General features: G+C 42.4%; 1 protein-coding gene and 1 pseudogene across 2 annotated transcripts; both read right to left on the bottom strand.

Annotated features, from left to right (window-relative positions):
• Positions 1 to 480: 480 nt before the first annotated feature.
• LOC109475470 lies at positions 481 to 16115 on the bottom strand. 2 transcript variants are annotated; one of them, XM_019776087.1, is made up of 5 exons: positions 16058 to 16115; positions 6372 to 6469; positions 2781 to 2915; positions 1341 to 1565; positions 481 to 1020 (listed from the first exon to the last, which is right to left on the bottom strand). In XM_019776087.1, exons 1-4 carry the CDS (start codon positions 16082 to 16084, stop codon positions 1370 to 1372), a joined length of 456 nt encoding a protein of 151 aa, XP_019631646.1. In that variant the 5' UTR covers positions 16085 to 16115; the 3' UTR covers positions 481 to 1020; positions 1341 to 1369. The 2 variants fall into 2 exon arrangements, with proteins under 2 accessions (XP_019631646.1, XP_019631648.1); XM_019776089.1 differs by lacking the exon at positions 16058 to 16115 and adding an exon at positions 11423 to 11520.
• A 3747-nt stretch (positions 16116 to 19862) lies between these two features.
• On the bottom strand, positions 19863 to 22996 carry LOC109475466 (annotated as a pseudogene).
• Between the last annotated feature and the right edge of the window lie 554 nt (positions 22997 to 23550).

The following is a 23550-nucleotide window of genomic DNA, read 5'->3' as shown; positions in this document are numbered from 1 at the left end:
CTATATCTGAGGCAACTGGCTTCCGTTCTGCTTTTGTAGTGACGGCACCTTATACGGGAAAGGAAGGCAAACAGTTGTCCAATGGGATAGAGAGGTGAAACATTCCATAATGGCAACCAAAAGGGCATTGTGGCAATCAAAATTAAACCCTGTCATGTCACCCTTTCAACTACATTGTACCAGTAGGCGCCTTAGGTATTTTTCGAATCTAGGCCTATTATTCTGACAAGACACGGTGAATACTGATGAAGTGGGGATTGGCTATAAAGAGTTCTTCGGCCTCTCCCCTCCCCTTGTCGAACTCTAATTCTTACTGGCTTTCAACCAGAGACTTTCGTCATTCTGCTTGTCAATCTTCCCCCACCCACATGCTGTTGGCCCACTCTGCACGGACAAACTGACACACAAACCCAGAACTCACACGAACAATACCGACATAATCGGAGATAATTACGACACGGAACCATACTTCAGTTGCAGCGAACGAAACCATATTTATTATGTATACCTGACGTCGTCTTAATGACATATAAAGGCAATGAAGCCATCTCATAAATATTTTGTTGTGATGCAATTAATTCAATCTGCTTCGTATTGCACCCACATCTTAGTATACCATTTTTGACGACTGGGTTCATCCAAATAAACTACAAACTACGTAGTGTTTCCTTGCACTAAAGCACTAGTCAGCTGGCTGTAATTCTATCAGTTGCGATCTAATTCCTATGACAGCTGTTATGATTTTATCCATCGTTGCTGTCTTCTGGAGCGTCACAGAATATAACCTACGGAGGCACAGAGGGCAGGTCTGTGCTAAACGTTCTTTTTTTCTCCTATTTTTCTCCTTTCTATCTCTAAAAAGTTTAGCCTTAAGCTTCCTATGAGCAAAGATATGAATCTATTTTGGACAAAAATCCAATTGCCTATCAGGGTCTTTTCACTGTTCTCTTCTGTTCCGTGTGTTCCACTCGGAAGTCGGAGACGATTTCTAGTCCATTCTCCATCATCAACTTTTTATTCCTGCAAGGAAAGGAAAGGAAATATATGTCAGAAATGAGTTACGTTCGCTGTAGTTGTTTCTGCTGATGTACTGGAGGTCGAGGCCAAATGTCCTATTTGAAAACTACATATAACACTATATATTACAGTAATATGAGTTTAAATTCCGTGCTAAAGCTGTTTTTCTCTCATGACACCCAGTCGACACTTCCCAAGTAACCCACGCCAAACTATCCAGCCCGCCCATGTCCCCTGGGTCATCAGTGAACCTTCATTCTCATTACAGCCGGCCAGGTCGGCACATGGGCGTGACGTGTCATCACTTAGCTCCTCAGTATTACCTTAACGAGTTCCCAGGAGGCGCCGGTCCTTACAGGCGGCGGGAGGCTCCCAGGGAGCGCTTCTTGCGGCCGGGGCTCTCCGGGCCGGTGTTGGTGAACATGCCGTGGCCCAGTCCGAGCCGCAGTCTGTCCGCCAGGTGCATCTGTACACACGTCCCCGACTCGCACTTTCTCCGCACTCTCATGGCCATGGGCTCCAGCATGTCCTCGTAGTTGCTTGAGAATCTACACAAAGCAGAGGTGCTGACATTTTACCTTGCAAACTAGTAAAACGGTGAAGTCAACACAAGAATGCCGTCTCGGAAAGCTTGCAAGTTTGGGTGATTTGGAAGAGTCCAAGGAACGACATAAAATCACGAAACTCTCTTGAATTATCTTGTTGATTTGTAGTACCTTTGAAGAGCTTGCCATACATTGTACCTGCTACAATTGTTGTGCAATAAAGTTTGATTTGATATGAAATTAATCATATGCCATTACAATTAGTTTGCTACCTGTGCTGCACTATGTGAAGTGTTAACAGGGGACATACGCAGCGGACTAATCCTATAGCAAACAAACCGACAGATGGCTGGAAATAGGTCCATAAATGCCGAAGAATGACTGCTGAGTGAAAGATGGCTGTTAGCTTGAAGGGTTCGTCCGCTCTATATATCTAGTGCGAAGTATCGTCACTCTATAATTACCCAAACAATGTACGTTGTACATTCCGCACCATACAACACTTAAAATTTCGGATTGCATCATAAATTTCTGACAAGTAGAAAGCATTTTATACGACTCCTTGTTCAAGCAAATTGATCTTTTCCAGTGCATCATGTTTATGTAGTCAAGGTCGTTCTGTACGTGTATGTACCCAGTAGTAACTATGCGGGTGTAAAATATCCATGGTACATTAACTGTGCTATGTCAAAGCTTTTAGGATGACACTTCTTCAATCAACCGTATAACCTCCTCCTATAAACCTCGATGTATTATAGCCTGTATATCCACGCACTACTTTATGATTTTCCCAGCCTCTTTGGTGAAGTATTTACAGCAATTTTGTAGTCATCAAAAAGCACGTAAATGTTTGTACACTCTCATTTTAGATTTGGTTGGTTTTACATGTTAGTGAACTATCGTTTAGATTACATCTCCTTGCTTGGTTAGGTGATCTTCAAGTACAACTTCCAATGTGAACTAATCGTTTTTCTCTGAACAATGACTTTGTTGACAATGACCATGTAAAAGCAGATACTTTGCCGGATACGGATTGGCGGAGACCTTTGACTCTTTGCTGACGTCACACTTCCACCCACGTTACGTGACGTAGTCCTTGTGTCATTTCAGCTTGAGAAGGGCCAGGGGACTGACTAAAACCTGGTTGGTAAACACTGTATTTTTGTGTACGGGTACAGCGTGTCAAATCTTCACGATGATTATTGTTAAAACGCAGACCTGTTGTCCTGTCTGGCCTCTATGTTGTCGAGCAGCTCCCTGGCCAGCCCGTTGTACACCTTGTCCTCCTGCTGTCCCAGCAGCGTCAACAGCGGCTCCACGTCCCCGTCGAAGTCATAGACGTCGTCGTCGTACCTGGGGAGGAGGAGAGAGAGTCATACTGGTGGAAACAGTAGTCAGAACAAAACTTCCGGGAAGTAAATATAGGTTGCGTTAATGAATTACACCGTAGAACACATTGTTAATTCTCATACGATTGTATAAAATGGGATTTCTCCGCTATTTCATATTGTTTTGTGTTTCATACATTCCTGGTGACCACATCCTTAGACCCAGGACATACCGTGTCAAACGCCTGTCAATCAATCCAATATCCGCCCACTTTATATTACTTTGGAACCCTAGCCACCCAAAACAATACTTCCGTCCCGGAAGCAACAAGATGTATTTTCTCGTTTTCGTGACCTTCACGTTCACAGACCTCCATAAAATGATTTATAGTGATTGTTTTGGAAACCACAATAACGTCACTGGAAAAAAGTATGCCTTCAGATCAAAACCCTCGGCGTAAAGAGGCGGAGGGTGAACATCAGCCTGACTGCTAACCATGGCCTTTGTCTTTCTACGACCTTGTCGAGACTTAGTCAGACACAGTCATAAAAAGGGTTTTATTTTCTATGTAGCATTCTGACATGAAAGGTTTTATGGCCGCTGTTGCTTTTACGTATACAATATGTTTGGGATAGAGAGGCACTTATGTGGCACTTGTGTTCTATGAGTCGTAACGAGATCTCCCCCACTTGAGAACTGATGCGTGCAGCATTTTCTCCAAATGGATACACTGCACGGTCGACTTGCGTAGTCGCTAATACCCCAGCTAATGCAAAATCTAACACTGTGTACCTGGACTTATTTGTTTCTTTTGGGACATTTTTTTTCAATGAAATTAGATGAATTAGTCAATATCAGACAATCGAGATGGTGAAATATACTGTAATCAACATGTAATGGAATTAACAAGTTTGTATAAATTTATGGGGCCGAATTTGGACCCACGTGAATCGAACAGCGCCCCACCACTTTGGAGCATTCAAGCGTTGTACCAACTTTAATCCATCCACTTTCCCAACAAAGTAGGATAGATTGATTTCCAAGAAATACCAGTAACAAAGTTACATGTACAGTCTAGAGAACTGGAGGTACTGTCAAATTTTGATGTCACGAACGTCATAAAGGCTGAAGTATACATATACATCGATCGTAGTATTTTAATCCATTGAAGCTATCCTTCGTTTACATGGACTACTTGAGAGCCATACTAGTCATGGTTCGATCTACAACTGTCTACAACACCATCCAACAACAACACTCTCGTCCAGTCACGTGGCGCTTTAACTTCCAGGCCACTTTTCTGAGCTGAAGACAAATGACGGGTGCCACTCTGAAGCCTCTCTACAAGCTGAACTTTTAGTAATGAGAAACAGTTTAGTCGTATATCTTCACTAGGAATGTTGATACTGTACTTGTTCTGAACCTGCCTGGCGCCCACCCGTGTGGTTGGACGGATTTACGGGGTGTAATAGAGAAGTTGATGGAGTCTGTCTCTTCAGGTGGCCTCGTTATTGAGTGAGTCGTCCAATATACGGAATTGTAACCAGTAGACAGCAAGTGTAAATTGTGTGGGTTTGACCGGAAATAGGATCTACAGATTTAGAGGCATGCTTGCACATTTTTAGAGAAATCGCACATTTAACTCAACAACGTTAACCGCCGGTGCCAATAATACGTTCATATGTATCTGAAACTGTCACCTTTGTCACAACAGCTACAGCTCTTCATCACACACTTTACCCATTGAAGTCTTTTTAAAAAAAACTTTATTATGGCTTTACCACGCCACTTCCTATGCAGGTGAGTGGGCAAGTACCCCAGACTTTTTTTTCATTTTGTTATACAAGCCTTTAAAACTGTTTTATTTGTGTTTTTTGCCATTTTCTGACAAAATCTGTACACTTGGGGTCCTGGAGACCTAGTATCATAACCAAATCATCTGAAATTTGGCATGGGCATTATATATCTACCAACAACAATTCATTATAACCATATATCATTAAAGCATGCACCCCTTTAAAATTGTTTAATTCTGGACTTTTGACTGTTTTCAATGCCAAATAGTGAAGTATAGTTACTGTATACTGGAGGATGAGTCATCACTAAGGAATGCCGAGCAACAGCCAATAGGCATGCAGCTTTTGAGATCGTTGGGGAGTTGTGATCTTCTTGCTGATTGGGTGCTGGGTTTAATTGAATTAACTCATTGGGCACCTATCAGTTAAACTGCATTCAATTGTTTTTAGTAGGTTTGTCACACTTTCCTGCAATGTGGGGCGTTAAATTTTTTTTTAATCTTGAAAACCAACAGGCAAATACAAATCCTTACCAATAATGTATAGGATGTTAGCTATCCAACTGTTTTATGGCTTCACAACACCATTTGTGTGGAAGAGGGATAGGTCCATTTTTGGTCCGGTGGATGTGGTGAAGCCATGCTGCATTTGCTCCTAAACAAATGTAGGCCTTTCTAGTCTCTAAATATTCTTTACTATTTTAGATGCACGATGTCGTTGGTGGACAGAAACGACGTATGCATATGTGTAAAATACAGAGTACTGTAATACCAATGATGGTCGCTTTGAACAAATGTTTACTGTCCACGATTCAAAGGATAAATCTGATGGGTCCTTTCATCCGTCTCAATTCATCACCTATGTTGTTTATTCAGTACTATTTCCGGAGTACCTAATAAAATAGTCACCTCTGTCCTGTTTGGAGGTAACGCTGATATTTACTTACGGATACCTTACGCTCATGGTGATATTTTCCTTCAGTCAGAAGCAAGCGAAGTTTTGTTGACATTTCTTTGGATGTACGTACATTGGACTTGGAAAATATATCAAACCCGGCATTAACTTGGATATTCGTACGGAAGAAATCCTGGAATGGCTGTTTACTCGTCCGGGTAAAATAACATAAAGGCTACAATTTCGTAATACGTTTGGAAATGCGGCATCTACACGTGCATTGTGATCTTTGTAATGTCATTTGGCATTCATAGTTGAACATTTCAAAACAGACTGATCAAACGTGTGCTTAAATCATTCAAATTACGTGCATGCACAGAATACGATATATCGGACGTAGGTATCATCGCGTCTGTCACAATGATTTTGTCTGTAATTGCCTTTTGTGATTTCGAAGTTAAAATATGTAGGGTCGTAGCAACAGCAAATGGCGTAAATAACTTTGCAAAAGGTACTGAAATACACCGGTGTAGAAGTACAAGAAGTACAAGTGACCACCTTAACATAAGGACCACCACGCCAACATGTGACCACATTTTGGTGGTCCCTTAGTTAATATTTCCATTGACACAAACATAACATACGAATCCTGTTTATTGTGATCACCCGTCTACATAGACCAGATTTTATAAGTCATTTGAGTGGTAGTTTTAGGTAGTAATTGTGTTTTCAATTTCCAGTAAGTACATGAAAAGTTAATCAATATGGGAGCTGGATTCCCTTTCCTTACCTCCTTATTACCGAAGCGGTGAGCTGGTTGGTGTGTACAAGTACGAAGAAGGCGAGAAGCGTCAAAACGCAGCAAGGCCGCATGTCGATTGCTGTGATCTGGAAAGAGCACGGAAAACCTCTCTTAGTAAGGAATAGTTGATTGTAATTATGCGTTGATTAGGCATCATTAGCGTGCTTCATAATTAATCATTAGATCATGTATTCAGCCCATGTGGTCTATTTACCCTCAGTAGTCATTAATTACCGAAGGTTGAGCTGTGGGCCAATCACCTCCAGACGACACTGCAGAAGTTAATCTATTTAAGTCTGAAGGAATTTCGTCCAATCATATGTGATTTTCTGCCTCCATGGTCCAATAGAATCAAGTGAGGCATTGCTCATGTGGTCGGTTTTTAGTACTACGCCACCTTTGATACAAGACCTTTGTGAAATGGGGACTCAGGCAAGCTGCCTGTGGTCGTGTGGAGGCCGAACGGGTGCTTGTACAGTCAAACCGGGACATGTGGCGACCTTTACATAAGGAGGACATGGCCAATGTGGATATTTTCCCACATTGACACAAGCATTAAGATCCTTTTCCATGGTGACCACCTGTCCACGTGGACATTGGTCCCCTGTGTTGTCGTCTTATGCTGGTTTGACTGTATTAAAGGACGTATGGAGTGTACTTCCACCACGTACCCATAATGAAATAAAGGTATTTTGAACTTTAAGACAAAAATAGAAAAGAGTGTTAAGGGCTGCACTTCCATGCCATGAGCCATCTACATGCTCACCAGACCCCCCCCTACACCCACCCAGCTAAGCTCACAATAGTACTACATGACGAACTTTCTCTGGGTAATTACGGCCGGTGCGCCAACCTAATGAAGGCTTATGACACACGTTGTTTCAAGATCAATGACTCATGTGATGCATGCAACCAACTGTGAAACGAGAAGTTTAACATGTACCTATGATAAGGAGAAGGTTACTCGTCGTATTTTGGCGTGTTTATAACCATTGTTTCGAGACTGGTGCAGTCACAAACTACGTGTATGCCCAGTGTCACACAGGAACTGCAGCGATTATGTAAGTTTGATGCCTATGGGACTAATCTATTCTAACGATCCTACTGATTACCACCATGGTCCTAGTAGTACTTTCATTCCCGATTCATGGAGGGCCACCGGGCGGTTCTTCCCAAACACTTCATACGAGTAACGTGGCCAACCAAGAGTTTATTCAAACGAAGATAGCCCCCATGTGAAGAAGCCGGCGGCTAGACTTGAAAACCCCGTCCGTCGCCATGTCACATGCTTGTGATGACGGCTCTTCATATAAAAAATAAACGGCACGACGCAGTCTCACACTATAAAGATGAAGCACTTCAACCGCAAATATGACAGTTACTCATTCATTCATTTTTCAGAACCAAAAGATCATGGAAGAAAATCAAATACGTGTGCTTCAATGTATCATACTGTGTTATTGCCTGAATAGCATAGGCCCTTATATTTTATTGCTGACGAACTCAAGGACTTGAAGTGTACTGATGCCATTTTCATGGCTAGAAATCCTTTGTTCTTGAACCCTGGCAGTTTTAAAGACAATGTAACCCACAAATGCATATATAACTTGTTGTTACTAGATGTTCCCGCATGTTGTTTACGTAAAGATGCATCCGGCCTGTCATTAGCTATACCTTAACAAGCTCTTGATTATCAACACTTCAGCGCCTTTCGTGCTAATTGCCTGTTCTTTGCTCGACTTGTGGATGTAAGATGCCGCAGCTGCCGGAGGACCCAGATGCATCTTCTAGATGGTCTGTTTTGCCGTCTTCGAGACACACAGTTGGTTGAGCGTTCCCCGCGTAGAATGCGATGAACCTTATGTTTGCATTTTTTTACAGAAATCTTTTATACATATTAGTCTATTGGCAGATTAACTGATAGTAGTATTGGCAGGTTGGTACATAGATACACTCAAGAACATTGCAGCCAAATAAAACTACTTGCTGAATTGCGTAAAGACGTTTACAAACTGAGTAGACAAAAATCCACATGCAAGATCAGGAAGAGGTCTATGTACAAGAAATACATGTACTTACTTTAGCATCATCATCATACAAAGTATCAAAATTTTCATGCGATGGTCTTTGTAGTTAAATGATGTCGCTAGAAAGAGTTTGTAGTCGTAAATGCATTTGTCAGAAAAGGATTTAGAAAGCAGATATTCTATAGTATCTGGACGCTGATGATTACAGTACGACTCGGGACCACCAACGGGGTATCGTCTATATCGGCTCTCTTTTCTGAACCTTCCTATTTTACGATATTAATTTCCATGACACATGTGCCATTTTGGTCGGCTCCTTCCACTACTTCGGCATCAAAGTGTATCTCCAGGCAAAAGAAGTGATAGCTTTTATACCTGCTTTGGTGCCCGGGCGTCAAATGGTTCCCTCTGGGCTCAATTATCTTAAAGCCCAGGCATCTGTTAAAAGTCAGCTATGTTAATCATCATACTGATTAAGCCACGGCTTGTGGGCTGTCGTTTTGCCTCGTGGCGTCACACGGAACGCTGAAACTGCACCACGCTACAACTCTTTGATCTTTACAGACGAGAACGCGCTGATTTGACTGGTTTGGAGAATTTCCTCCGCGATGGTTGAAGCAATCTCAAAATTGGTATTAAGGTATAAAGTGAAATCTATTTGCGGACCGTGGATACAGAAAAGCCAGTGAAGATCATCGAGCAGTATTTACCATGCATGTTATGAAGCACACCATGAGCCTGACTTGCAATGCCATAAAACAGTCAGACTGTAAAAAAAACATCTTCGCCAGGTTGACTGTCATTTGTTTGACAGTATTATTATTGTTGAGACAAATAGTAGTGCCATGAACACTTCTGTACTTCACATTTTTAGTTGTTCTGGGCTTTAAAGAAAATGCGTTATTCTTTGTTTTCCACTGGCGGTGTAAAAGGGGAGATTAACCGTGTAGACGGATGGAATCCCCCTGTAGATTGCATAAAGTTCAACGAAACCGATTTAAGTGATCTCGCATAAGGAACCACCGGTACCCTGTCGGGAAGACTTCAGTATCAGGCACTCAAATGACCAATATCCTAGTGTCAAATTTATAGACAGACCAAATTCATCGTCAGCTGATAGGCACCATGGCAATCTGCTCCAGGATGGGCGGCATCACCCGGCTAATGAAGAGTTGGTAAATTTGTAGATGCTGCATGAAGGAGGACATGGCATGAAGGAGAATTCTGGGAACTGGAGTCAGAATTCTGCAGAATTCTAGGAACTGGGGCCAGAATTCTGGGAAGAATTCTGGGAAGAATTAGGTTACTCCCCAAGGGGTCCTCGATGGTTGCTACATATTTCTTACATCATTAATTCTTACCTGTAGTTTACAATATTAGCCCATCTAGATGTAAGGTTCATGGTATGTGGGAATTAGCCCGGAATTAAAAACTGGAAGTCCAAAATTAAACTGGAGGCTGTTACATACATGTGAGTAGATATTAACTTTTATTTACAATCCAGGTCGAAATAGAAAGATGAAAGACGAACCGCAGCAAATACCACGTACTCTAGATCTGCGTCACTCACAAAAAAGCCATTTTGAAATGACTCAGAGCAGCGTTTCTGCCAGACATGCGTCCTGGCGCATTTGGACGCACTTTTTTTGGGGGGGGGGGCAGAAATTAAGTAAAGGAAGGAAATTAAAAGTGATACTACTAATGTAAAATAAGCTCTATCGTGTTTCCGGAATTATTAGAACCTAAAAATATTCTACTTGTGACTTGACAGTTAACCACGATCGCCTTCGGGGTATGACAAAACTACCAGATCGGTGTATCCGGCAAATGAAGGGATGTCATCCACGGGAGACTATTTTCTGAACACATCACCATATTTAGCGATTTGCAGCACGCAAAAATAGACATTAAACAGCGAAGTCTTCATGGTCGCAAAATCTCGTTGAATGAAAACAAGATCATGTACCTTCAGAACACTGGAAAAACAAAGGGAAGGGCACGGGAGATATATATGCAGCAATCAAAAGTCGATGGTGCAGGTCTCAACAGCCAAGCAACTTGGAGAAGTGTCCAGAGATGCTGACAATTGTCAGACCACACTTTCCTGTCCACAAAGCAGACACCATCCCATCAAGAGTATGATGATATATAGAAAGGTATGTAGCTTCCAACCTCTAGTTCTCTTATTTCGATTCATCTTTTAAAGCTAACCCAGAGAAGAAACACCCCACAGTGCACTAACGTCTATATATATATAGAAGGTCCGCTCTGGTTGAAAAAAAATGGCGCTGCAACTAAGAATTTACCCGATCAATATATAATCGTTCTTATATGTTTTGGGCATTGCACAGACGCTACGAAAAAACAGGGACCACTCCAATCTAATCCAAGCAACAGTCCGTATTGTGACCAACGCGAGTGTCTGTACCTTCAGCTCTGGACTGTAGAACCGTACGGCTCGCGCCGCCCTGAGTACATGGACCTGGTCAGCGTTATATCACAACATGTACTAGGCGCACAGCTTCGTTAGGGATGATGAAAGACCGTAGCAAACACGTTGAAGGGGATAGAATTGTTCACTTGCCAGTTTGGTAAAGCGACTACTGAGCATCAGTGTACTTCATATATTCGAAGATAGGCGTTTAAACACGCTTCCTAAGAATATAGACGTTTAAACGACCGAGATCGAGAACATCAGCTAAACCCGTTGTGCCAAAAAGGCCAAAGAACAGAACATGTCATCAAAGCATAATCATTTTGAACCATGCAAAATTTGTTGGAAAAGAAAAAAGAGAAAAGAATGGTTTCTCTTACATAGATGTTCCGGGGAGAGATTTTGAAAAAAGATGGAAATACTGTTCCGACAGCGTTTGAAAGCTATGGTGCCTTTCGGGGAGAATTTGCGAAGGAAATTGAAGACTTCAATGAAACAATGGAAGACTAGTACAAGGTGAAGCTGTAAAGCCTTCAGAAGATTGCAAAGTCGTCTGGTGAAAAATGTTGGGCACGTACCTGGTGAAGAGTGGCGCACGACTTTTCTCAACACTCTCGGCAGCGCGCGCTGCACAGCTCGTCCTCCGCACACCTTGTCTTATCTTCTAACATCCAATCACCGCCGCATTTATACCCAACACGCCCCCTGAGTGGTGTGAGCGGAAATGACGAACACTTCACATCAATCATGCCTTGCGCGTTCGCCATCTTCCGGTCCGTCTGCCCTACGCACAAGGTGTTTTCAGACTGAATCAGAGGGGACTCCGTGCGTAGTCGACCTGTTGATCACCGGTCTCTCTGGTACAAAGAAGTCCGGCTAATGTACATGTAAAGTGACCATGTGTGCGGAAGGATCCCTCGTTATGTCTCCTTGGAAACAACACAGAATAGAACGGACGTAGGACTCGCTCCGCCATGCGTGTGTAGCCATATCACTGGAGACACGCACCTGATTGCCTTTATTGTAAAGAGTACACGACCTAATAACTCACCGGATTCTCTGTGTGTCTCTGTGACTACGTGACAGAGTCATCCTATCGCCATGACGTGGCAAAGTGACTAACCACGAAAAAAAGTCGCCATAAAGGCATAGATAGACATTTGTTGACAGTTTCATGACTTGAAGTTGTCATGCATCTTTTCGAATAATTTTTTTTCGAACATATGGACTGGTAGCCGAGAGTTATAGTTATAAGTTATAGCCGAGAAGGAGATATCAGTAGACATTGTAACAACAAAGTTAGAGCATTCGCAATTTCCTGGCACCGAGCTTGACGTCCTAAAATTAAGACAACGAAATGACTGTTCCTAACTTGGTAGCGCCTTAATGAGTGTTGCTTGAAGTGGGTTGACATCCTGCGTGGGAGCAGGAAGTGTGTGTTATGTTGTTATGGCAATAAACAACAGCTTAATTGGACTGAATCCCAGCCGAATTCCCTTCCGGAAGGTGGAGGTCTCTCCATTTAGCATCAATTTACATTTACATTTAAACGGCAATGTGAGTCTTTTGGGAGGTTGCTAACCCTTTTTAATTGCAACATTCTATAAGAAAAAACATAATTTAAACCTACTGCATATTCCTCTCCGCACACTTTCATTAGCATTTTCGGAAGGCTCGATTCTGAGAATACGGGACACAAATGCTCTAATGTGCGTCAGTCTATCGAGACTGACTAAAGGTTTATGCATAGGCAACATTGTGTCGACAAATGTTGCCGAGTCATTGTTGCAAATGGCGTTTCCTGTATTAAAAAATGAATGAACCACGTAAAGCATGCCTGGTGCGCTTATCTCTCAACTTTGGCTGTCTGACAAAAAATCATAACACAAGGACGGGGAGTGGTCGTTAGAAAAAGATTACATATCCTTTAATGGTCGTTATTGGTACGTATAGAGTAATTTGGTTGGAAAATTAGTGCGTTATGTTGTAAATTCACGGCAGAGTTAGTGTTGCGAAATGTCAGTTGGTTGCTTTTTGATGGGGTAAAGTCTCATCTACTTTTACAGTATCACCCCCTCCCACAAACAGGTAGATGTTATGTTCGTCATTTGGAGATGATAAATGTGACTTTACTTCATTTCATTGCGTTTCGAGCACATTTTAAGTACGTTTTACTTTGCCATGTCTCACAAATTACTAAAACAAATAGACAGTTGTAAACATACCCGAGATGCATGCTAGCAATCTGCAACGTTGTTGTCATGGAACCTTCACCTTATAACATAGCCTTCAAACAGATATGTATAAATGTACACGCGTCAGACCTGCGGGGCACGAAACAAAAGTTATGAATCTATTCCTTTTCAAACGTAAATTGTTCGAAGATGTCCGACCTTCATGTCCACCCAATTTCCTGTGTCTCACGTTTTGACATCCTGGAGCTGTCAATCTTCCCACAACACGCAGTCAACCTACATTGTCCCGACAAACAAACAGACCCACAGCTCAGCCACCCAAAACAATACTTTCTACTTTCGAGTAAGAAAGAAGTACCCATGAAGTAGTGTACGAGTATATTGATTCTCCGCCACATTGTCTCGGTGCTATCAATACATTTGTAGTTAAGTTATATCTAGCTTTTGTTGAAAGTAACTCCCCATGAAGATACAATACTAATGTGCCCGCCATCTGGGTCAAAGAAACGGAGAAACGGAATACTAAAGTAGTAATACGAATTTGCTATCCGCGTAATAGGCAGAGACTATCAAAAGAAAAGGCACAGTACCGCATATACAGGACTTCATAACATACAGTCCGTCCCTTCCTGAACTCCTCCATATACCACATACTTGCCCCCACCCGGCACGTGCTAGCCAACCTTCTAGCTTTACCTCCCTACCAATCAGTTGTAGCCAGATATCCATCCACTCTCCCTGTAGCCGTCTCTGCTGCAGACAAACATACACACAAACCCACAAACTCACCCCAAACTATATACCTCCCTACGTCAGTGCCTACCATAGGTGAGCTCAAGAGTAAGTTTTGGAAATCGCCAAGTTCAGTAGTTAATTTCGAAAAGGTTTCCCACATGATTAGACCCTTCCCATATCATGTCAGTCACGGGCAGCCGATGACCAATCAAAGGAGACATGAGAAGAATAGATACCTGGCACGGTCAGACATGATATCACATATAGATATGCACATGGGTATCTTTCTGAAGGTAAAACCTGCACGAACGACTGAAAATCAAGTTTACTCGTGGTCTTATGATCGATGTTTCGACTCCTTGGGACGTCAATTTGATGTATCAAACACATCTACATTGCAAAACACATTTACAGGGAACATATAACAAGAGCATTGGTCACATTCCTAAAGCCTTTATGGGATTGGACTGAAGTTTTGCAAACGCATGTAGGCATGTACATGAACCAAGTACGACATCATCAGCCTGTATGTGGTGCTCGGACATACCGGCACCTGCCCTAGAATAGCCAAAGATCCCGTACTATCAAATCAACAAAAGCACGGAATATTCGAATCAAAGATGAAAACCTTGCTATTGCTCATATGCATAATAATACCCCACCTTCAGATATTTTATAGTGAAACGTTAAAAGAGACTAGCAACGAGAAACCTATAGACCTCTTGTACAAAACCTTCCCATGACCAAAGTTGCACGGAAACCTTGTCTGCTTACAAATGTTCCAACAGTAGCTTTCACCCTGTTGGCCATGACTTTATCTCACCCTTAAGAAAACAAGTTGTCAAGACGGAGACAACAGACAACAATTCAACAGACGTTCTGTGGGAACAGGAGGCCAGGAGGGATCTCCCGGATTTGTGATTCGTAGTTCTGATTCACTGAACCTTGTCGACCCACTGTGAATGGCGAATCTGATTTCCCACTTAAATCGATATCCAGGATACATAATTGGTGCTCATATCAAAGGTTAGACAGCGTCAGAGACATTATGAAGTAAGTGCATTCTCGGGATTATATATATAGACCGATTGGAAAGATTGTAAAGGATTAAGACCTAATTATTTTTCTTCGGGGAAATACAGAAAATCCCATCTGCATGATATTAGTTATGTCATTAAGGAGGGTCACATGCTTCCAATGAACTCAATTTCAATTCATTTTATTTAACCAGTAATTACAACTCAGGCCAATTTGGCCTGCTTTTCAGGTAATCCTGGATACATATAAAAATACACACAACAAATATACATTACATAAACTATTACTAAAATTACAACATCCTAAACATCAAGAGTGTCAAATCCTGCACCTAATGCTCTGTATAAAAGTCCTAAGAAGTCCTGCTCCTAATGATCTGTATTAAAAGTCCTGAGAAGTCCTGCTTCTAATGTTCTGTTTAAAAGTCCTGAGACTAAGGAGCTGTCGTTGCTGTAGCGGAAGAGTGTTCCACAGATAAGGACCATAGTACTGTAGACTGCTCCGGTATGCCGTGACTCTTGCTGGTGAACAGAAGAGTAGGTGAGGGTCGTAGTCCCTAAGACGCTTTAACTCTGGGCGAGTAGTCCGTACGCTTAATGTTGGAGGAGTCTCCCACTTGAACAGAGATGCCATGTACACCGGCGCACTACCACGAATTGCCTTAAAGACATTGACACGAGTTGTGATTTCTGTCCGTTAACTCTTCTTCTATGACGCACTATGACGTTTTTTTTAACAAATGTTTGTGTCCGAATGTTGAATATAGTGTTTGGGAACATTGCACTGATACATTCTGTGGTTTCATCGGATCGTATGGGTCACCGTACATGTCAATTGGTACCAATTAAAGATCAAAATAGAATGTGAAATGAAATTGTCTGATGAGCTGAATGTACTTACTCTAATTACTACAATACTGGATACATACTTATTATCATCTCAACTGATAAAATGAGCACAACTACACCTAAACGTCCATTCAAAAAACGCCCAGTGGCAGTTCTTGCACCGGAAGATGATGAATCACTCCCAAAAAGATAATTCGAAGTATAAGCGCTGGGCCAAACTATTCCAGCGGAAGGCATAGAAGATAATGTCGGATAAACAAATTGTGTCCCGTTTTACCCGAGCACAAAATGAATTATTCATAAATTATGATGATATTTGAAACCTGTTGACTATACACGGAACAAATACTGTGTGGATTCTCTATTTTTATATAATATGTAGTAGTTTTTCACGTACCATTTTGTCCTGCCCGCATGTCTTCATATCGTGCAGAGGTCTCCACTGCAGCTGGCTGCCTGGGTTGGAATGCTGTTATCTCTCCCCGGGTACTGATATTTATACCAATATCCAACATACCAACACGTGCGTGCGTGCAAAAGTAATACAAAGCGCCGCACGTGCAACCATTGTTCTTAAATGCTTTAACTACATTTTAACTAAATATGTCGAAGCCAAACCAAAGAAATGCATTCGCATCAAGGTCATTGATAACGATTTCATTTGATCAGTAACTTTTTTCATGTAGTGGACAGAAAAACGTAATTAAAGCGATCTGTCAGTACTTATTGTAGTATTATTTGCATTACTTGAAAAAGTAACCGTCTTAGTTATGCAGTTAAAGCTATTATGCGCTTAGGAGGTTAGGATATATTGAATTATATTTCCCTAATGACGCATTCTGCTTTCTGTAAATTGCCGTCAAGTAAGCCAATATGGAAAATGTAATTTAGGTGACATTCCACAGTAAAAGAACTGAAACAAATGTCTAAAAAATCCTTCTGTGGTGAGAGTTCTGCTGACGTCAGCCCAATTTTACACCAATTCTGCCGTTGTGAACTGTTATTGGCAGTGCAGATTGCAATTTGGAGTTTGGAATTATAGATCCAATGGTTGTATACTTGAATAAGTCAAGTAGTAAAACTATAGGCCTCGGCAAAACTGTCTCCAATATCGGTCATGAAATACATGTGATAATATTACTATCCAGTTAGACGATTAGAACAAAGTTGCAAGAACACTATTCTACCATGTTTACATGGATTATCAAATGGAGATTTTGCAAGTTTTGGCTCGTAAAAAATCTGTGAGTAGGAATATTTATGTAACACTGCTGCAGAGGCAGTATCATTGTGCATGCTGACGGCGCAAACCGGAAAGACTAAAATAATAGTCCTTATATGTCCATGTGGAGTCTGCCTCGGGTGTCGGCAGGTGGGCACGGCGCTTACGGGTGTTCGCACGGCGTGCAGTCGGTTGTCTATTTAAGTTTTCTTTTTTCCAAAAGTACCAAATTACTGCTAGCTGGCTTCTCCATCGCTTAAGGGCAGGTGGTGTAAAATGGAACCTTTTCCACGTAAATGACATTTTCCAGATCAAATATTTTATAGATCAAAGGGCTATCACGCATTGGTTGCCCCAATGCCCGCCAGACATTTCCCATGATTTGATTACGTTTATCACCCTTCAGGCTTCAGAATGACACTGTTTGAAGACGTTGGCGTTAGGATGCTTGTTCTCTGACTGAGATCTCGGTAATAAAAGGGAATCCAGACTTACATATTGTCTGGAGAAAATTTGCGTCGGTAACTGTATTGTTGGTTTGCAACATGATTAAGATTGTATGTTGCTTTACATGAATAGAAGGTTCCGGCGGAGGTCATTCAAGGTCAATGGGAGTAGAGCCTTCCGGTAATTGTTGTTGAACTGAGATCAGTCTCATCTGCCGATCTATTCATGTATTAAGTAATTACTTTGGCACCACGGCTGGAACTTACAGACTATTTGAGCCAATGTTGACTACACACGCATACGGCCTTTCTTGATCATAAATTAAATGATAGAAATAGCGAATGAATGTCAGTACAAACGGTCGGTCTCTAATCACGCATTGTGTACGAATGTCCTGATTAGAAACAAGAAGAGTATAGAAAGAAAGTATAGTATCGCGTCATGATATATCCCTGTCCCATCCAGTGGCTAACCTAGGGTTTTGAGTGGTTAAAAGGGCAATCTGCTGTCCACGTGAGAATCAGCACCACCAAACACTCCACCTTAGTTTCCCCACAAATGGAGTTTAAAAAGAGACGTTACGCTACAGAATGTGACCAATGCCATCCATCAGTCCAGATGTGTTGAAACAGTCGACCTTGGGGTGGCTCGCCGGGAAAACATTCCAGATTATTATGAGTGATGGATAGCTGGAGACCACGGCCTCGAACGTTCTGTGTCTCACTTTATCTTCCATCTGCCGCCATGACAGCAAACTTTCTTACAGACATGTCCCCGTTCATCATCACATGAAGTATTTCGTTAGCTTCAGTGTTATATTGAGTTTGAGCTGTCCTTTTTCAAGATAAATATTCAGCCAAGATCGCGATGCAGTACAGATTTAAGTTAGTCTATAACGAGTCACAAAGTGTATGATGTTTTGCATCTCATGGCAGACGCAGACGAGGACGACAGCCTACCACTTACTTACAGTACATCCAACAGCGCCTAGGCGATTAGAATAACTATCTCCCAGTACAACTGATCTCTGACCTTGCTTGCAACAAGGGAGAGTGGAGGAAGCTTGCAGCGGCCTGCGCAGCAGCCGACTGATGATGATGATGAATGTATTGCAATGTTTCTATCTCAGCAAGGTCGAAACTGGTGCAAAGGTGGGGTAGTAAAAACAGAGCCAGTAGCGGCCCGTGGCCTTTTGGCACTTAAGCCGTTTCAATTATCTGAGAAGTTACGGATACCGGAGATAAAAGAGCACAGGTCTGTTTCACACGTGAAGAAATGACGCATGTTTAAGGTCCCCGTGGAGCAATTATAGTCCAAATGTCCTGGTGATGTCCATGAAGGATGGTTGTTGGTTCAAATGAGGCACAAACAAGCTTTTTACGAACATCGTTTCTTCCCTCTGAATGCACTGAATGCTTCTCATCATAGAAGATGTCTACCAGTGCGTCAGAATCGTGTCAGAAGGTGGTTACCAAACTAGCGATAAAAGTGCACGGAAGGCATATAATGATGCCTGAGGAAGAGAGTCCTGTTGTTTTATATAATCGGTATTACTAATGACGGGCTTCAATGAAAATACGCAGCAACTGTCATATAATTTTCAGGGTATATCCGGACAAAATCACCAGTCTGATTAGACTTATAAGTCATGCTGTCTCTTATCTTTTGCGTCTCCGATTGCGCTTCATTTTGTGTGAAATATATAACAGCCTACTTGCAAAGCAATCTAAAATATATTAACGTCATCGTCATCACTGTGATCATGGGTACTTTTGAAGAAATGACATCGTCTATCTTACAGACAGGTGACTACATGATGTTTAGTGTTGAGACCGAAAGGAGTTAAAGAAAGCGTCATAGTAAATTGTTAACGCTGGGGCGTTCGTGTCAGTTTTTGTGTTTGATGTTTTAATTTACTTTTAACATAGTGTTTTAATGGCCGGATATTCTCAATTGCCTCTTCTTCCAACCGCATAACCTCTACTTTGCTTCAAGCACTGCTTGATTGTCTTCACACAATTTAAGACGAAGTAGAATAAGTCACTTGCATCTGCATGGTTTTTGTAGTCCTTTGTTGTGTGCTATATAGCCGGACATTGTCAGTTGAACGAGCTGACATTACGAGCTCCAGTGGGAGGGACTACAAACACACCATACCGGCGGTGAATGACTGGTTGGCCTTCTCGCCGAGTGGGTGATAAAAGAAGATAAACGGGCGGCCTTGTGGCTGTTGTTGAGAAGTGATGTGGTTTATGCGGTACTACAATGGACCTGGTGGATTCACGGGTTACTAATGACCAGTCTTTGCCATGAGCCACCTTGTCCAGACAGGCCGGTACCAACAGGCTTTAGCGTTATCTATGACATGCTCATTTTCTCAGTAAACGCAGAGGAGCGACAAGTATTGCTTCATTTAGAAAAGTGCTGGACCATTGAACAGAGTAACTGTACGGAATATTATATTATACGATACTTATAGAATACATATAAACAAGATAAAACCAAAACAGCATACATCCCACAGTCGGTAACACTCGTGATACGCGCAAGTCAAATGTCGACAGTGATTGAAGATCCTACACGTAAACGTCCGTGACAAATCTAGAGACTATCCTCGTGCACATGTTGAATGTTGAAACCTTCAGATAGAGATCAAACTTTGGGAAGTAAGACCGACATAAACGAGGATTGATATATGAGGAAAACCTTTGCAAATTAATGCGTCTGTATTTGTGTGATAAGCGATATGTCTTTTGTAATGGAGCCCAACAGGATCTTACTGCTCCACACCATGTCCACACTAAGAAATGGTCTTTTTGTCAGATTTGACATTGACTGAACACTAGGTGCTCCATGCTTTGTTGAAAGGGGAAACAGCGGTGAATCCCCCAAACATATTTCTAAGGAAATTACAAATGATTGATTTTCAAAGCTAGTTAACGTTCCTGTGTGATATTTTCCCCGAGAAGATGGCAATAATTATCAAATCACGTTTCCTGTCGGCTCCCAAATTGGACGGATGTTCCCCCATCCGTAACACCTCTCCTATTGGTCCTCACTTCGTGGCGTTCGCACGACTACCCTACCCACTGTGTCTGTCCAGTTGGTGAATAGACAGGAAACTTAGTTCTCTTCGGAGTTTACGAAGAAGAGAAACGTGCCTTCTTTTTGATTTACTTCTTGGAATATCCATGCCTGAGTTGTATATCATGCACTAGGGCCTTTCAGCAGATTTCTGTCGCTTATTGCTTCCTTTGTAGCTGCCCATGCTCAGTGACGACAACCGGAACTGACGACGAACTGATCTGCTCTTCATCTGTCTGTTGATGCAACACTGATAAAAGTCGCGTGGTGCCGCTTTTAGATAAGACCTGATGTTGGGGTTGATTACAATGTATAGAATAGTGTTCATCATACTGTTGCCCATCGCTAGTCCTTCAGCGATGTACATTGTGGTGTTGTTTAACAGGAGGCTGTTGAGAAGATCGGGGTAAAAGTCCCGGATGAGCGAGACCACGTGATACGGAGCCCAGCACAGCATGTGGATCGTGGTCAACAAGATGAGCATGCGCACTGTCCTCAACCTGGACCGGGCCAACTGGTCAGTCTGTCAACACATGGAGGATAAAGGGACATGTAGAAGCGTGAACACTCGGACAGAAACCATATAAATGCGTTGATTCTTTCCTCCAGGAACACTTAACCTTACAAAAAGTTTTGTAATCTTGCCTTGTTCTACTATGGATTGAAATCAATGACATTGAATCGTTTTTGTGGCCTTCAAGTTTACAGACCTCGTTTGAATGATGTAATTTAATCAGGTATGACACTCTTTCCCGTACCGCCAACTTACTGCTACTCAGCGCGTGCTGGGTCACCTTCAGGCGTTACCCCTATCAATCAACTGTCAAAATCACCTCCCATCCACCATCCAATAAAAGCTATCTTAGGACAGACAAAGAGACAAAACCATACATCAGCCACCCAAAACAATACATCCGTCCCCTGAAGTAACGATGCCGTGACCAAAGTCCCCGTGAGGTTTAGGCTGACCTGTGCGGCGGTATGTTGTCCCGGAACTCTGCGGTTACAGACCCTGACGAGAATCCGCAGGTAGCAGTACCACATCACCACCACCGGCAGGGCGAACTCAGCCACGAACACCGCGATGTAGTAAGCTCGGTACCTACGAACAAGAGATTTAGACAGTATTTAGACACATCAAACACTGGTAAATTTAAGAAGACGAACCTCACTATATAGAGAGATATTGAGGCGTTTATTTCCATGCAAACGGGAACTCAGAACCCTATATCTAAATCCTTGTCTTTGGGTCGAAATATCAACGCATGTCCGTTATCCTCCAGAACAATATGAGATCAAAGTTTGTACTTCTACTACTTACGACGAACGCTGTCCAACCGGCCACAGCTGCCCACAGTAGGAGCCGTCACGTGACGAGTACGGGATCACGCGAGAGTACAGCGCCGCGGGAACGGCCAAGAGGAGTGACGTCATCCACGTCAGACCCGCCACTGCGCAGAATCCCTTCCGTCTCATCCGGGGAATTGGGGGTGGATAATCACAAAGTATCTAAGACATTGGCAGATATTTAATTAAGCTGAAGTATTTCCTTCGAAGAAAGGGCGTCAATTTACAATGGACTAAAAAAAATAATCTCAACATTATCCACGCGCGACAAAGAAAGCTGACACTACTACCCCGTTAATGTTAGTAAGGCCACAGCAGGTAAATTTTATGAATGACATCCTCCACAGACTCCAAATCTAATGCGATAGGGCGCTGATGTCATCCATAAAATTACTTGCTGTGGCCTTAAGTTCTGGTCCGTATCGCCAACGCCAGAACAAACATCACATGGGCATTACATCATTCTCTTAGGCTTACTCGTCGTACCACATATATGTATCAAACTCAGTATGTGTCGCTTTTTGACAGTTGCAGCGTGCGATGGACATTTACTGTTTACTGCCTTAGGGAACTTGGTTTTGTTCTATTCTATACATTTAGTTTCAGCTACACGTACGCATCTCATAGAATATTTCGCTGCATTCAATCATGCATGAAAACGTGTAGAAATGTACAATTATGTTTATGAAATACACATACACGTGTAGCTAGTTGTTTTGTGAGAAAGGAAGGAACGGTTGTCTCCTAGATGATATCTTGATCGTAAAGTTACCTGTCTATGGTGATGACGACAAGAGAGTACGTGGACACGTAGAGTGACGCCATCTGCATGAAGTTGACGGCGGCGCAGGCGGCCTTCCCGTGACGCCACAGCCGCGTGTTGACAATGTAGTAATCCAGCGAGAACGGTAAACTGATCACAGCTAAACCAAAATCAGACAGAGCCAGGTTCGCGATCAGAATGTTTGTCACGGACTGCATCTTCTTGTAGTACGCCACGGAGAAAACTAGCACCAGATTCACAAACCCACACAGGACGCCTGTCAGCACGTATATGATGCCGACCATCACTTTAGCTGTGACAGGGACGTCCCTGTCTTCATATGAAGTGGAATTGTTGGAAACGTTAGATAAAGCCACATCGGGAATAGACAGGTTCTGTAGCTGGCTTTGGCGATCATCTTCTAAGAGGAACAGTTCCTCGTACCAACTGTAATCGTAGTAACTGTCGTCCATGTTCCGTGCGGTATATATTCATATGAAGTAAGAGGCAAAAGTCTAGTTTGAGATATCTCACCCTGCATGGGGCACGGTACGTGTAAATACAGATGCTGGATACTTCGCGTTCTTTTTCATTTGATAAGAGTCAGTTATCACGCTCCTGGAGGTTTTAGCCTCCTCTGAACACTTTTCCACCAAATTGATAAATCTTGTCAACTACTACGAGGTAGCATTGTATCTGTTAAGTACTAGTGACAGCTGTAACAGAGCACTTAGATGGCACCCTGATTTGTCATTACGAAGTTTTCAGGCACGGTTTTAACAAATACGAAGCCTAGTTTGCTTTAATGCCAGTTAACAGTATGATCGACCGTAGTGTTAATGAACACCCCCTCCCCTAAGTGAGACCAGTCATGGTCGCGTGGCCTTCGTAAGGACTGATTAGTCCTTGGAAGCCTTGAATGGAAAGTCTGAGGGAGCAAACGGAAATTCCTTCTCAGCAGTTGACATTGAACATATCACTGCTTGATGTAAGCGTTTTCGAAGTTTGAAAAAGGGGGTTGAAAGTT

Source organism: Branchiostoma belcheri, unplaced genomic scaffold, assembly GCF_001625305.1.
Source record: "Branchiostoma belcheri isolate BF01 breed outbred unplaced genomic scaffold, Haploidv18h27 scaffold34, whole genome shotgun sequence".
In the NCBI taxonomy this organism is placed as follows: Eukaryota; Metazoa; Chordata; class Leptocardii; order Amphioxiformes; family Branchiostomatidae; genus Branchiostoma; species Branchiostoma belcheri.
This window is presented reverse-complemented; position numbering and strand designations above follow the sequence as displayed.

Bases quoted from the DNA above. Each gene is read 5' to 3' on its own strand.
- LOC109475470 (XM_019776087.1), bottom strand. From the start codon at position 16,084: ATGAAGACATGCGGGCAGGACAAAATG. The intron at 6,470-16,057 runs GTACGTGAAAAA...TGCTCTTTCCAG, and splicing joins CATGCGGGCAGGACAAAATG to ATCACAGCAATCGACATGCG. The intron at 1,566-2,780 runs GTCTGCGTTTTA...TGCTTTGTGTAG, and splicing joins GAGGCCAGACAGGACAACAG to ATTCTCAAGCAACTACGAGG.